Consider the following 15,103-nt stretch of genomic DNA (forward strand, 5'->3'; position numbering starts at 1 on the left):
TAACCCCATCTTACACTAATTTTTACCACAGGTGCATCAGTAGTTTCCCACTTTCGACCTGATTTGCCCAGGGCAGTCACAATTCTAAAGCAGCATTTGGCAGCTTCAAGTATTTTCTATCCCTGGTAGGAACTGTACAGGCACGGTTTGGGACTTTGGGTAAAAAGTAGGATTTTGGTAAATCCTACTTATCTGGAGGTAGAGACCCTGCTATCTTGAATCCCTGGTTATATAGGAAAGTTCCTTCTGCCATGGGGGGAGGGAGGCCATCCCTGAGGGTAGCTCTGGGAGCGCAATGCCCTCCAAGGGGTAAGTCAGCAGCTGGAACTGGGAAGCTGGCCTGGCCCTAGTTCCTTGCAGAAGAGAAGACACAGTGGTTTATAGTAAACATTTAATTGGTTCCATCAGCAAGTCCAGCACAAGTTTTCTTGAAAGGGAGGCAGAATAAATCCACCCAGAGGTTCATGAGGTGTGGGGGTCACTGAGGAGGCCCTCAAAATCACTGACCCCACTCCACATATCCAGCGGCCCCACAGAATGAGGGTTGGGCTGATCGAATGTGAAGAGGGAGAAAAGGGATGCAGGGTGAGGGAAATACAGGCCCAGGCCCATATCTTTGCCTATGGAAAGGAAATGGGAGGGCAGGAGACTCTCCCTGCACAGAAGGGCCGGAACTATCTACTCAAGTTTTCAATCTCATTATGCAGAGGGAATCAGATGAGCCTCTTTCCAAGTGTCTTGTATTAGGAACCCCTCCCAAGTGGTCTAATGTCACATCCGTTCTATCTTCCGTTCTTTATTCCAAGTTCTGCAGTTCAAACCCAAGTTCTGAATTCTAAGTTCTACCTTCAGGATTCCTGATTCTGGGTCCTTGTTCCTGTTCCATTCTGTTTCCTGACCCCCAGAACCTTTCCAGCTCCCTTTTCCCAGCCTTTCTAGGTGAATCAGGCGGACCTACTGCTGACTTTGCTAATTGAGGGTTTTCCTTTACTTCTTGTGGCAATTGTAGGCTTTTTCCCAGCCACAGGGACTTGGCTCAGACTGTTCAGCGAGTGGGTGGCCCCCCGGAGACCAGGAAATTCCTGAGAGCCTGGTCTGGTTTCACCTCTTCCCTTCCCACCCCACCTTTAACCCACCTAAAAGGATACACTACCTTTTGAGCAACTAAAGCTAAACTGAGGTTTTCCATGGTGATCGTTGGGGACTGGTGGCCTTGAGATGAGGAATCTTAGGGGGAAGACATAAAAGGTTGCTGTTCTCATTCAGAGAAATTAAGGACTGCTTCCAGCACAGGGGAAGGAGTGGGCAGGGATGGTGGGAAGTCTCCAGGCAGAGCTCCAAGTCCTCAGAACCCTGTCAACCTTCAGCTTCCCACTGTCTGAGCTGAGCACTAGCCCCAGTCCTCCCAGGTCTGAGAGAGAACCAAGACAGCAGAACTGGGAGCTCCTCTGTCCATGGCTGCCCTGAGGGAGAAGGGGAATGAGGAGGAGGCAGCAGCAACTTCACTGAAGAGGTGAGATCTTCAAAGGGATCATGATCCGAGATTCCATGTGTCGCACCAGGGGGACTGCGGAGAGAGGCAGAGGTCACAGAGGTGAAGGAAGAGGCTAACACAGGCAACTGGCTTTTGAAGGGGTAGAATGGCTGGGATGCTTAGACAGGAAATGCCTCCACTGTCCTGGAATGACCCATGGAGAGCACCAGATCTTCCAAATTATGGAAGAGGGGACTTAGGTGGTATGAAATGCAACATTTAAAAATTTTTCATAATTATGTATTTATTTCTCTGAGTTTGTGAAAAAAAAATAGCATAGTAAAAAGTGACTTCACAGATCCTATTGCTTAGGACAATGCTAGGTAAAGAACAAAGTTAGGGGGATTTAAAGAAAAATACCAAGAAAATAATTGTAGCAATAGAATACTGATAGGACAAAAGCTGTGAGGGGGTCCTCAAGTGGCTGAGGTTTGAAAAATAGATTTAGCTCAATTGCCTCATTTTACAGATGGAGAGGTTGCAGCCTGGAATGAGTCAACCCAAAGTAGCCCTGGAGGTCAGTCTCCTTCCTCCTGCTCAGAGTTATTCACACTTTGCTGTGCATACAAATTACCTATAGTACTTGTTAAAGCACAAATTCTGACTCAGTGGGTGGCGGGGAAGGGTAAGATTCAGCATTTCTAAAGATTCCAGGGGATGCTGATACTACTGTCATTTGGGACCACACTCCTTTTAACGCTTTCAGGGGATGCTTTCTCTCCTATACCAGCTGGTTAAGTGTGAAAGCCTCAAGGGCAGGGACAGGCTCCTGTTCATTCTGGGACCCCCCAGCCAATGCCCACCACAGTCCCTGGCACACATCCAGGGCTCAATCAACACCTACTGACTCCAGGAAGTTCTAGGGGGCCCAGCAAAGTGACAAACAACTTGCTGGAAAATATTTGCTGCACGATTCCTCTGGGCCAGAATCCGGGTGAAGCACTCCTCATAAATCAGCTCTGGGAACCCTCCCTCCAGCCCTCCGAGGCAGCCACTGCCACCACCGCCATCTTACAGATGAGCAATCGGCCTCAGTGAGGTGGATGGCCATGCCCGAGGTCGCAGGGCACACTGAACGACTGCACTTATCTGAGGCAGGGACCTCTTGGTTGTCATATCACCTCTAGAGCACTCAGGACTGCCTGGGTCATGTAGTGTGTGCCACCAGGACAGAAACCCAATAACTCATTGCCTTAAAAGCAAGTTCCCTGTCACTGGAGGGAATCAAGTGAGGCTCCTAGCAGATGACCTCCAAGGTCCTCTGAGCAACGCCCCAGAGGAGGTGGCACTTACCTGTGTAGTAGACATTTTGGTCCCAACCCCTCTTCCTCCAAGCAGCATTTCTAGTCTCTTCCCGAGACTGCAGGTCTTTATAGGCTGTGGGGAAGGCACTGCCTCAGTCTTTGGGCAGAGGGTCTGACCCCGTGCCCAGCAGAGGCCCCCTTCCCACTGCTCCGAACCCTGCCCTGCTGTCTTCCTCCCCGATGCCTCGGACTGTTAGTAAACACTGTCTGCTTTGACGGTCTCATACGATAAGCACATTTGTTGAGAGCGCTCAAATTTATATATCCAGCCCCAAACTTTCCCTCAGCCTCCAGACTCATCTACCCAGTGCCCACTTAATATCTCCACTTGGACGTGTCAGCATCTCAAGTGCAGCACTTCTGCGGGCCAAATTCAGACTCCTGAACTCTCCAACCTCCTACTCCTGGGGTCTCAGTGACACACTGGATCCACCTCCAGGCTAATCAGTCTGGACTTTTCAGCATCCTCACTGCCACCACTTTGGCCAGGCTATCACCTCTCCTGCCTGAGCTACGGTAACGTCTCCTGTGGCCTCACGTCCTCTCTTGCTCCCCTACAAAGTGCTATCAGCGCAGCACATGGCAGCCAAAGGGATCGTATTAGAACACATCAGGCCATATCATGCTGCTCACAATGGTGCAGTAGCCTTCTGTTGCATTTAGAATAAATCTCAACTCACCCCCATGGCCTACAAGGCCCAGCCTCATCTCCCCACACTCTTTCCCACTCTCTCCACACCAGCCTCCTTTGCGATCCTCAAAATCCTGAAGGCCCTTCCGCAGCACAGGGCCTTTGCATGTGTTACTCCCTCTACTTGGAATGCCCTTCCCTAGCAATTCACAGCTGGCTCCTTTTCATCCTTTAGCTGGGCTTACACTGTTACCGCCTTAGAGAAGCCTTCTTTGTCTATTCTAGCCAATGCAGGTTCCCATGCTTTTCTCCATCATTTCTCCCTATCTCTGTTTAATTTGTAATAATCTGAAATCATCTGTGTTAGTTTATATCTGAGGTGTTGTCTCCCTCTGCTAGTAGTTTCCACAGGGTACTAATGCGTTGGCACTGTCTGCACAAACGACAGTGGAGTAAGAATGGAGAAAGGGGACTGGCAGGAGGCTCCTGGAGGGACCCCAGCCTACCCCAGAGATGGTGCACGACGTAGAGCTCTCCTATCTGCGAGAAGAAGCCGCCCACCGCCTCCTGATTCTCCTGCCGGTACTTGATGGCCCGAGCCCTGGGAAGGCAGAAGAGCGTGGGGAAGAGGCCAGGGCCAATACGAAGGGCCCCCTGCGGTGCCCCCAGGCTGACTTCTCCACCACACCTCAAGGGAGAGGTCTGAGGTGGGCCCCCAGCTCTCAGACATGGCTGGGGAATGGGGTGACAGAGAACAGCTGCCGGCTGGGTGTTCCTCCAGGGGATCCCCTGGAAGATCCTCACCTCCTGGCTGGACCCTTCTCCTGGCTCCATGAGGGGCGGAGGTTGCAGGGTTCCCTGCCATATGGCCCTGGGAAGGCGGTCCCCCAAGGGACTTGGCAGGGCACACGGGCAGGGTCTCCCCATCCAGCCCCTGGCACGGCCACTCACCAGTTGTTCCCCCACTCGATCATGGTTCCTGGCTGAAAGAGAACCAGAAGAGTCCGGAATGAGCTCTCACTTGAGATTCCCAGCATCCTAGCTGGGTGAAGATAGGAAACTGTCAAGACTCCCCAGCTCTGGGGGTCATCGGCCTCATTTAGGGGCCCTGACTCGCACCTTGTTGTGCATGTGTGCGCAGGCGCACGCACACCCCTGTTCTGAGCCCAGAAGGGAGGAGGCCAGAAGCTGCAGTCTAGGTGCTGGGGCACAGGGCCCACCCACCTTGGAGCACCTATACAGCAGGGAAAGTGGGACCAGGTGGGGATGTGGTGTGAGGAAGTTACCTTCAGCTTGTATGTCCTCAGCTCATAGATGTTGGGACCTGTTCTGGGCTGTGGTTCATTCCAGAAGCTGAACTCGAGGAGCATCTGGTTTCTCCTGGACAGCAGCATCTGGCTCCGCTCCTTTCGGAACTCTAGATACTCCTGTGGGCATGGTAGTCTGGGCATGACATCCAGGAAGCACTCCCCCGACCTCCCCGGGTGTGTCCCACGGGGTGGCGGAGGCAGCCCCCAGCAGAGCTGGACTAGGACCAATAAGCAGAAAGGTCTGCCAAGTGGACACCCACATACCTTGTTGTTTTTGAGCTTGTTCATGCAGTCCATGAGGGCTGGGTAGCCACCTGAGAATCGCCACAGGTGCACTGTTGTGGGGTGAGAGGCTCAGGTCAGGGGGCCCCTGGGACGGTGCCCTGCTTTCCCCAAGACTGGCTAAGCATATATGTAGGGGGTGGTCTCCGGCCTCGTTCTCTGGAGCACCAGGGCTCTCTGAGTTTCCTTTGACTTGGTGGGGGCAGTGCTGGGCATGGGGTGACCCCAGACACAAGCCCGTAAGACTTCAGTTTGAGTTCTAGCTCTGCCAGTTGGCCTTTGACCCCTCGAGGCTATGATGTTCTCATCCTGAAAATGAGAATAATGCTCCCACCCAAACTTCCTTCAACAGCAACAGGAGAATCTGATGTGAATTGTCACCCAAGGAGCAGTGGCACACTTACAGCCAGGCCTGAGGGGGACAGGCTGGACAAAAGGAGGGCATAGGTCTGATGGGCTGAGATGGAACCTTCCAAAGCAGTGAATTTAAAAAAGAAAACAAGGAACAGAGCAGCATGGACGGTGTGCTGCCACACGTGTTTAGGGGTGGAGGGACATCTCCAGAGATGCTGTCTTATGCACCGTCTCTTGATGGAGGCCCAAGAGATAGTGACAGGAGGCGTCCCCAGGGCAGAGAACGGAGGCATGGGGATCGCAGGCAGGAAGGAGCCTTACTTTTGCATTCACTGAAAGCTCTTGTCCTATTTCAATTTTTTATCATAGCCTCTGTACTGGGTTAAATAGTTCCCCTACCCCCAAGTTCATGCCTGCCCAGAACCTCAGAATGTGACTTTATTTGTAAATATAGGGCCTTTGTAGGTGTAATTAAACTAATATTAGGTTATACTGGGTTGGCCTTAAGTTCAATGACTAGTGTCCTTTTGAGACAGAGATTTGGACACAAAGAGAAAGACACAGGGAGAACACTATGTGCCTAAGGAGGCAGAGATCGAAGCAATGCATCTACAAGCTAAGGAATGCCAAGAATTTCCAGCAACCACCTAGATGCTTGCCCTAGAGGCTTTGTAAGGAGATGGCCCTGCCCACACCTTGATTTCAGACTTCTGGGATCCAGAATTTGGGAGAATAAATTTTGGTTGTTTTAAACCACTCACTAGTTGATACTCTGTTATGACAGCCCTAGGAAACTACACCTTGCAACTATAAAGAAACATAGTTACTATGAAAGAGAAGAAAGCAACAGACTTGCCGTCCTTCAGAGAATGGCTGGGACAAGGGAGGAAAGGGTCTTGGGCAGGCAAGAGCTGAGGGCTGTTGGCTAACCAGCATTTTGGAAGCTGAGACTCTTGAACTTCTCATCCCCAGCCTGTCCCTCACTTGCCTTTTGACTCCATCTGTGCCTTGATTTTTCCCATCTGCAAATGGTCTGAACCTCTGGTTTAAAAGGCCCTTCCCAAGGGGAAACAGCAAAAGTACTATATGAATGAAAGCCTACCAAGGCCAGGAATGCTGACCTGTGGAAGAGAAATTAACTTAATATTGGAAAGACCAACAGGAAAAGGTCACAGGCAGGGCATTCTAAGCCCAAGAGAAGAAAGCATTTTCTAACAATGAAAGTGATTCCTCTAGAAGATGAATCAGTGGTTCTTACAAATTCATTAAAACATAGGTTCCTGAGCCCTACTCCCAGGGATGGCTCAGAGGGTTTGCTCCCCAGCTGATTCTGTGTGAGGGACAACACTTCAAGATACACAAAACATAGAACATACTTAAAAATTCAGGATCCCATTCCTTAAAGTTCATTTCTGAATTAGCAAACACATAGGAGAATCCAAGGGGTGCTGCTGGAGCTGATTAAGTTATACCTAAAATGGGAAAACTGTAGGGCTGGAACTGAAGACAGTTTGCTTCTCTCTTATCCACCTTTCAATGTATAGATGACTGCTACTGAAACAGAATACGTGATTAAGAAAACCTATCTGCCTATCACAGAGGCTCATAGGCTGGCTTACGAGGTAGTGAGCTCCCCATTGCTGGGAGGTTCAAGGCAAGCTTAGAGAACCTTTTATCAAGGCAGCTCCAGAGGAGATCCCTGGCTGTGCAGAGTCTAAATCAGTGCTGTACAAAAGGACTTTGTACTATGGTGCAAACGTTCTACAGCTGTACTGTCCGACACAGTAGCCAGAAGTCACATGTGTCTATCAATGGACACTTGAAATGGAGCTGGTGTGACTGAGAAACTGAATTTTTCATTTCATTTAATTTTACCTAATTTAAACGTAAATAGCTACCTGTGGTTAGTGGCTACCTCCTGGACAGCACCAATCTAAATGCCAAGGCCCTTTTGAGTGGCTGAGATGCTGTGGGTCAACCAAACCCAAGTGTGGCTCTTAGTAGCTGCTGCCAACTGAGGTAGGCAAGTTGGGGTAGGATGGAGCAGGCTGGGGATACGGAACCAGCTCAGACAAGAGCTCCTGTTTATTCCACAAATGTATGCTGAATACTGGGGATTCATTCATGGTGAAGAAAGACAGGCAGGAGCCCTGCCCTCCCTGAACTTACCACCTACATGGGAAGACAGACAAATACGCCACAGGGTGTATGATCAGGGCTGTGAAGAGGCAAGTCCTGGAGGCGGGGGCAGGGGGTGCACCCAGGGAGATCCTCGACCCAGCTTAGGTGGAGGAAATCAGGGAGGCCTCCAGGAGGAGGTCATGTCTATGCCAAAATAAAAGATGAGTAGAGGAGTGAGCCAGGGAAAGTGGGCAAGGGAGAAAGACTGCTTCAGGCAAAGGAAACAGCAAGAACAGTATGGAACTAGAAGGTAAAACTGCGGTGGGTGAGACAGCACAGTAAGCAATGAGGATGTGGACAGGTAAGGCCAGAGGCTGGGCAGAAAAGGACACGCAGAGTCTCACGGGCCACCCCAAGGGCAGAGGGGAGCCAACACAGGTGTCTGTGCAGGGGAGCGAGCTGATGAGGACTGCATTTACAACGCCCTCTGGGCGTTGTTGTGGAGGGGGAGTAGAGGGCAGCCAGGTGTCAGAGGTGTCGGGGGCCTGGGGTAGGCAGCAGTGGCGCTGGAGAGGTGGGAGGGGGCTCCTCACCTGCCTGGTCCTGCTCCCCATACCACGTGTTCCAGTTGCCCACGAGCGAGCAGGGGTAGTCCTCATCCAGGTGTAGCTTGGGCAGCACAGCCTCCCTGTGGGAGGGGTACAGAGATCGGGGAGGGCTCACACCAGCCACCAGGGCCCCGGAGATAGGGGCTCTCACTCAGGGCCTCTGGGTTGGGTGTCAGTCCCCCCATCTCTAAGATGCAGATGCTGAACAAGACATCCTTAGGGCTTCTGACTCTGAAATGTACATCCCTGGATTTCTGTAAGGAGAATGGGGCTGGGGTATAGTCCCCACCCAAATAGGCACTGGAACAGGTGGATGGAAGAAGATGCTCACGTCAGGCTGTTGTAGGCATCCAGACATTCAGGCTTCACGTTGTGAACTGCAACAGAGGACAGAGAGTGGGAGGTGAAGCAGAGGGTGTGTGTGGAAGTGGGGAGCTGGGGTCGGGGGAGCCCAACAGGGCCAGGGCTCCCAGGACAGCGCAGGATACCCCAACCCCTCTCATCTGCCAGCTGAAGCCTTGCAGGCGCCTGGGGGGCCCAGCAGCAGCCACTCACACTGGATTTTGTAGAGGTTGCTGGTCTCCTTCTTGGAGAGCAAGGTGGAGTGGGCGTCCTTCCGGGGATCCACCTTGTGCACAAAGAGAGAGCGGAACCAGCTGCCTTCATTGTCCTTGGAATAGAAGCTGCGAGACAAAGGAATTCAGAAGGGCATGCAGGGATATGGGGAACCTCAGCCCCTCCATCTGCTCAGGTGCCCTGCTCCCCTAGGCTGGTGACCCACATTTCTGGGAACAGGGCCACGGAATCCCATGGCAGCTCCAGAATGTAACATGTCTTTGGAGCCAGCTGAGCAGACCTACTCCCTTCAACAGAGATCATGGCTCCCCAGTTTGCTTCGCGAATCTTCGAAGAGCCTCAGGAGGCTGGGAGAGGCAGCCTCAACTCCCATGTCTCTCTTCAGCCTCCTGGCCTGCACTTTGCCCCCTTCCAAGGGGTTCCCCACTTGGGTCACACAACTGCAGCCCCCTGGCAGGAGGCAAACCAAACCCAAACCCACCTTGCTGGATATCCAAAGTCCTTGACAGCCCAACATATAGTGTCAGCCTCCCCTTCTGTGTCCTCCCCCACCAAGCGTGTACCTCGCTCTCTAGGTATGCTCCTCCCTGAACACAGCAGGCTCTTTTACTCTGCTTTCCTTGCAAGTTCTGTCCCCACTGACGAGCACTGTCCTTCCTAGTGCTCACACTACACTTGGCCTGTGCTCCTTCCCAGTCCCCAGAAATGGATAGAGAGCCAACGACAAATTTTGTGCCTGAGGAGGCCACAGTCACTGGAAGAAAAAGCCTTGGAACACGGAACTCTGGGAGAGCGCAGCAAAGTGAGCCTGAACTTAGCCTCGGGCAACTGGGGCAGGCTCTCCAGAGGAGGTGGTCTGATCAGTCTCCAGATCTTTGGGGCTGATTTCGCCGATTGAGGGGGCAAAAGACATTGCAAGGCAGGATTCATTCATTCAACAAGCCAACACTTAGTTGACAGAAATCTGCCTTGTGCATTTCACTAGGGTGCTGTAAGAATGAATGAAGGAATGAATGAATGAGTGAATGCATGCATGCTGTGCCTTGTTCAGAACAGAAGAACCTGTTACCAGGTCCTGAGAGATGTAACTGCTTTTCCTACACAAGGTCCCAGCAGCTTCTAGCCAGGCCTGAAAAGCAAGTTTCCTGTGGGATGATTTCTGACAGTGAGGGCCATGAGAAGTCCTCCCCTTTTCCAAGCCTTTTCTGTGGCTAGAATAAATGTCTTATAAATTCAAAGTATTACATTCCCCCCCACCCCAAAACATGGCACAGCCACTGGGACAGATGAAATTTTAAAACATCTTAAAATGGTACTCACATTTCTATGAGCATAAAGAAAGGTGAGTAAGGATTTGTCCCCAGCTGTTAATATTGCTTACCTGGGAGAGGGGTGAGGGAGATGGTTAAATTTTTCTTTATTCATTGTAATTCATAAAGCTAAAATATATTGTTTTAAGTGTTTCTGAATTCATAGTCCTTCTGTCACTGTGCATACATTTGCTTCATTAACAAATACCAAAAAGACAATTATCAGATGGGTGGTGTGGCCTATGAAAATTTTGGACTGGAATAAGCAGGTCTCGCTCTATAGATAGCATTTGCTGAGGACATTCACTGTACCAGGGATCTGTGGTCAGCTTTTCAGTAGCATGATCCCATTGAATCTGTGTGATGATGTTTAGTGTCCTCATTTTCGAGATCAGAAAATAGAAGGTCAGGGAGTTCAAGGAACTTGCCCAAAGTCACAAAGCAAGTCAGGGGCAGAATTCGGACAAGGACCAACCTAGAGTTCTTTCCTCTAAAGCCAGTCCCCACCTTGGGCCAGGCACTGACCTGGGGAGACCGAGGCAGATGTTGTGAAGAACCAGGCGAATTTCAACAAAACCACTGGCAGAGGGACCTGACCTTTGATTTGAATGTGGAGTGGATGCTTCCCCTGGAAGGGGTGGTGGCAGGGAGAAGATCAGCTCCTCCAATTTGTCAACCAAGACCTTTGCTCCAGAACTGGACTCCAAGTAACTTATTAACACCAATACTGACCAAGATAAACAGCCAAGCGGCCAGCCCTGGAGAAAGAGTCTGGAGGCTGGAGCTCCAGGAAGTGGGAGAGAGATCCAGGGGTGCTCATGGGCTCCCATGTCTTCCCATCACTCTCTCACCTTTCCTGCCCATGGGCTGCAGTTTCCCCCTGTGTCCAACGAGCAGGGTGGGACAGCCTATTTCTAAAAACCTTTTCTGAAGGTAAAACCCAAGGAGGGACCTGTCCAAGATCCCATGGCAGGGTCTGAACTGGAAGCCAGCACTGTCAGGCTCACATTTGCAATTTCATTTTCTCAGTGAAATCACAACATTCTCTTGTCCTTGAACTCCCCTTGAGCTCTCTCACCTTGCTCTCTATTTTTCTGTAGCTCCTTCTAACACATACTTTTTTTTTTTTTTTTTTTTTTGGTTTAATGTGCCTTGTTTATTGTCTCCCCACTAGAAGCAGCCCCACAAGGACAGGGATGTTATTTGTCCTGTGGAGCCCTGCTGTCTTCCCAGTGCCTGGAACAGTGCTGGGCATAGGGCGCATGCTCAGTCCATGTGTGGGGAATGCAAGGACTGGTCGGGGAGCTCAGGCAGAGCTGCAAGAAAATGGTGAAAGGTGGAAGGCAAGAAAGTAAAGAAGGGGTGGACCTTAGCTGAGAGCATGGACGCAGGGTTCAGGGGCCCTTTCTATCCCCACCACCACAAGCAGAATTAGTGCTTTAAGAGCACAGGTTCTAGACAAACTTGGGTTCTGACTCCAGCTCATTTTCATCTCTCTGAGCCTCATATTCCTCATTTGTAAAATAGAAGCAAGAAAATGGGCCTTTTAGAGAAAGGATTTTAAGTGGCAGTGGCAGCCAGCATCACTCTTCCTAAATTCCTAGTGGATCGATCTCTGGGCTCCCCCTCTTTCCCCAGTTTTCCTAATCTGCCCATTAATCTTTGTAAAGCACCACTTTTGTGATGCTTTACAAATAACAATTCCTCTGTTCAAAAGTCTTCTATGGCTCCCCACTGCCTACAAAACAAAGGCTGGGTGTCTCTGGGATTCTAGCTCTCATCTACTTTGCCAAGCTTTCCAGAGTCAATTACCATTTAAATTTAAAAACCATAGAGCCAGGATTTCCCATCCCAGTGGCTCTCAAACCCACAGTATTAGTGTCACCTGAGAGATTCCCCGGCTCCATCCAGGACCACCCCCACAGAAACTCTGGGAATAGGCCCAGTGGCCATGCCCGCCAGAGGATTCTGTTGCATGCTCAAGCTTAAGATCGCTGCTCTAGGGCTATCCCAATTTATTTATTTTCATGTAATCTCAGTAAACCATCCCAGAAATACCAAAGATTCTGTTCTCTAAATTCTATTAAGAATGCTGCTTAGGCCTAGAAAAACACAATACAGCTTTGTCCAATCGTTGGGAAGGATCTGCCCCAGCTGGACCAGTTCTGCCCCATCCACCAAAAACACCTCTCACATTTCCCCCTCAGTCCTTTCATTTTTATATGACTATATGTTATCTCCACAAATACACTGGAAGCCACTATCTAATGTCCTTCTGCCCCCCAGGATCTGTAGCTCAGTGCTTTAGGCATGAGAATTGCTCAATATTTGTCCCAGATGAGAACTTTTCGGTAGATGACACATTTGCACTCTTGATAGGGATCAATAAATAGTCTGATGCCTCCACCCAAGCAACTGCTCCAGAATGTTTTATTTATTTGCTGGGAAGCTGGGGTCTATGCACATTCTGAAATACTCTTGTTTCAAGTAGGCTGACTTTAGAAAAGACCACATTTCTGCTTACTGTTCCAGGGTATGTCTTTAGAAGACACAGTAGAAAAACTAAAATTCTATTTACAACAGGATTACCAGTGCAGCAGATAACTGCTGTTTGTTGAGTGCTTACTATGTGTGAAGAGCTAATCCTCACAATATGTTTTTGAGAAAAATGAGGCTCAGAGATGCCCCATGCCCTAATCAAGCACCATTAATCCACGACCAAGAGGATTCCGATTTGGGTCCATCCGATTTCAAAGCCCACAAACTGGCGAGGCCAAGTGGGCTGCTGCTGTCCTTCTAGTGACTCCAGAGAGGTGGGGCAGACTGAGTGAGGGTAAGCTGGGGTGGTGAGACCAGGGAGTAAGTAACTGATGGACTTGATAGGTATTCATCCATGTGCATTGACAACGATCCTGCAAAACATAACCAGCAGGGATCACCATTCCCACTTCACAGAGAAGAAAACCAAGGCTCGCAGAGGTTCAGGGCCTCATCCAAGGTCATCGAGTGAGTGAGGATCAGCAGGTGGCCTCTATGTCCCATGATCCTGTGTGGCCTCTGGATATTTGTCACACAAATGGCTTCTACAACCAATTGATTCTGTAACCCTGGGAAAGTGAGGTCCCTTCCCCAGTCTTGATCTCTTCATCTGGAAAATAAGGGGCTCATAGAAGGTGGTCTTCCCAAGGCCCTTTCTGCCCTGATATTATGAGGGGCTCATGCAGAAATTGTTTGAGATGCAAGCTTGAGCAAGGGGCAACATCTGTTTTTTTGTTCACCAGGGACTAGCAGCCTCACACTATGGCCTTTTGTATCCTCAACAACTCTGAGATATGTACTACTTTATCACTCCCATTTTATAGATGAGGAATCTGAGACTTCAAGAGACCAAATTACTTGCCCAAATTCACCCCACCAAGAACAGCTGAATTAGATTTGCTAGTACCAGGCAAATTCCAGGCTTTCCAAGATATCAGCTTTCTCCCCAAATATTAGGCAGTTGGGTGGGGGCACATGCTGGCTCCTCTTTCCCAGCTGCCCAAGAGCCCCACTGCACAATGCTGCTCTAACATCTCATGGCAAGCTCTAAGGTAGCTCTGCAGCTTCAAGCCTGTGAAGCTGGCCAGGAGGGACCCCTGCCTCCTTTCCACAGGTGAGGGGACAGGTGTCCTCACTTCTTACCAAATGTTCCTGAGTATACACTGTCCTGAACCCTGTGCCAGGGGTTGGGGAAACAGAAAAATGAGGTGACGGTCTAGTAGGGGAGACAGGCAAGGGTGTAGAGGGTGGTAAGTGCAGAGATGGGGAAAGTACAGGGTGCGGGAGACGGAGGAGGGAGGGACCGCCCAGGGCCAATCAGAAAGGCCAGGCCCTGCCTTGGCCCACAGCAGGGCCCAAACAAAAGCCCAGACAGAAGGCATGGCCCAGCCAGCCTCCCTCTCCCAGGAGGCCACCACTTGTGGTGCAAAGAGCAGCGGGTGTCAGGAGACCAGGGTCCAGACCCCGTGCTGCTATTGAGTGACGGGGCAATTCCCATCCATTCTCAGGCCTCTATTGCCCCACCCGTACTGCTCAGGGTTGGGGAGCAAAGGGTTTGTGCAGCTGTGGCCCTTGGGGATCCTCCATTGCTCTCCCTATTATCTCCCCCTAGAATTTCCAGAAGGGGGAGCTGCTTCTCCTTGAAGCCCCCAATGGGTACTATCTCACTGTCATTGCAAAAGCCTGGGGGAAAGGCCACTCCTTCTGCCCTCTCCTGCTCCCACTCTCCAGGGCCCAGGACCCGCCCCTCTCCTTCACCTCTACCTTTCATTCTCTGCCCAGAGTCAGGCAGCCACTAGGACAAAGACCCAGCGTGTACCATCTCTCGCTTTCTTGCTCAGGGCTCTTCCCCAGGCCTAGATTTTGCCCTCGCCTGTAACCCATAGATTATAAGCCGGAGTCTCCGCATCTCCCATGCCCAGACCCTGGCCACCTGCCCTGTACCCCCATGCACGGCACCCGTACCCGGCCCGGCTCTTACCGCGCCGCAGATGCAGCCGCCACATCCGCGTTGCGGGGTCCGGCGCCCCGCAGCAGCCGCCGCGCCGCTGCAGAGATGCTGCTCAGCCGCGGAGCCATGTTGGAGCGGAGCAGGTTGGGGGAAGCCCCGCCCCCGAACCCGGCGGCGGCGGAGCTCGGATAAGCCCCGCCCCCTCGGCAAGCCCCCGCCTTCCGCCCGCGGCCAGGTTGCCAGCGAGCAGCAACCCCCCAATTCCGCACGCGCGGGTGGAAGGGAGTCGGGATTCCGGTCCTCTGAGGCCCTGCAGCTCTGCGACTGACTTGCTCTGTGGCCTTGAGAAAGCCCTTTCCCCACTCTGCGCCTCAGTGTCCATATCTGTAAAATGGGAGCCTTGAACAGTGATGATACCAACGGTTCTTAACTGGGCGTTGAAAGATATCAGAGTAAGCCCCCTAAAATTGTGCGTTTTTCTGGGGATGAGGGGAGCAGTGTTTACCACATTGTCAAAGAAACCCCCTAACAATGTAAGACTGGTGAACAAGGCTCTGGGCCGCAGGGAAGCTTTCTCTCCATTA

The 15,103-nt window shown here is 51.1% G+C and overlaps 1 protein-coding gene across 1 annotated transcript; it reads right to left on the bottom strand.

Moving 5' to 3' along the window:
• Positions 1-402: 402 nt before the first annotated feature.
• Positions 403-14,667, bottom strand: NIPSNAP1 (nipsnap homolog 1). The gene is made up of 10 exons (XM_054594097.1): positions 14,550-14,667; positions 8,700-8,827; positions 8,476-8,521; positions 8,130-8,224; positions 5,044-5,114; positions 4,756-4,896; positions 4,421-4,452; positions 3,976-4,070; positions 2,828-2,911; positions 403-1,567 (listed from the first exon to the last, which is right to left on the bottom strand). Exons 1-10 carry the CDS (start codon positions 14,645-14,647, stop codon positions 1,503-1,505), a joined length of 855 nt encoding a protein of 284 aa, XP_054450072.1. The 5' UTR covers positions 14,648-14,667; the 3' UTR covers positions 403-1,502.
• Between the last annotated feature and the right edge of the window lie 436 nt (positions 14,668-15,103).

The sequence above is a fragment of the Pteronotus mesoamericanus genome, unplaced genomic scaffold (assembly GCF_021234165.1).
Source record: "Pteronotus mesoamericanus isolate MK-2021 breed Mesoamerican mustached bat unplaced genomic scaffold, CSHL_Meso_final scaffold_507, whole genome shotgun sequence".
In the NCBI taxonomy this organism is placed as follows: Eukaryota; Metazoa; Chordata; class Mammalia; order Chiroptera; family Mormoopidae; genus Pteronotus; species Pteronotus mesoamericanus.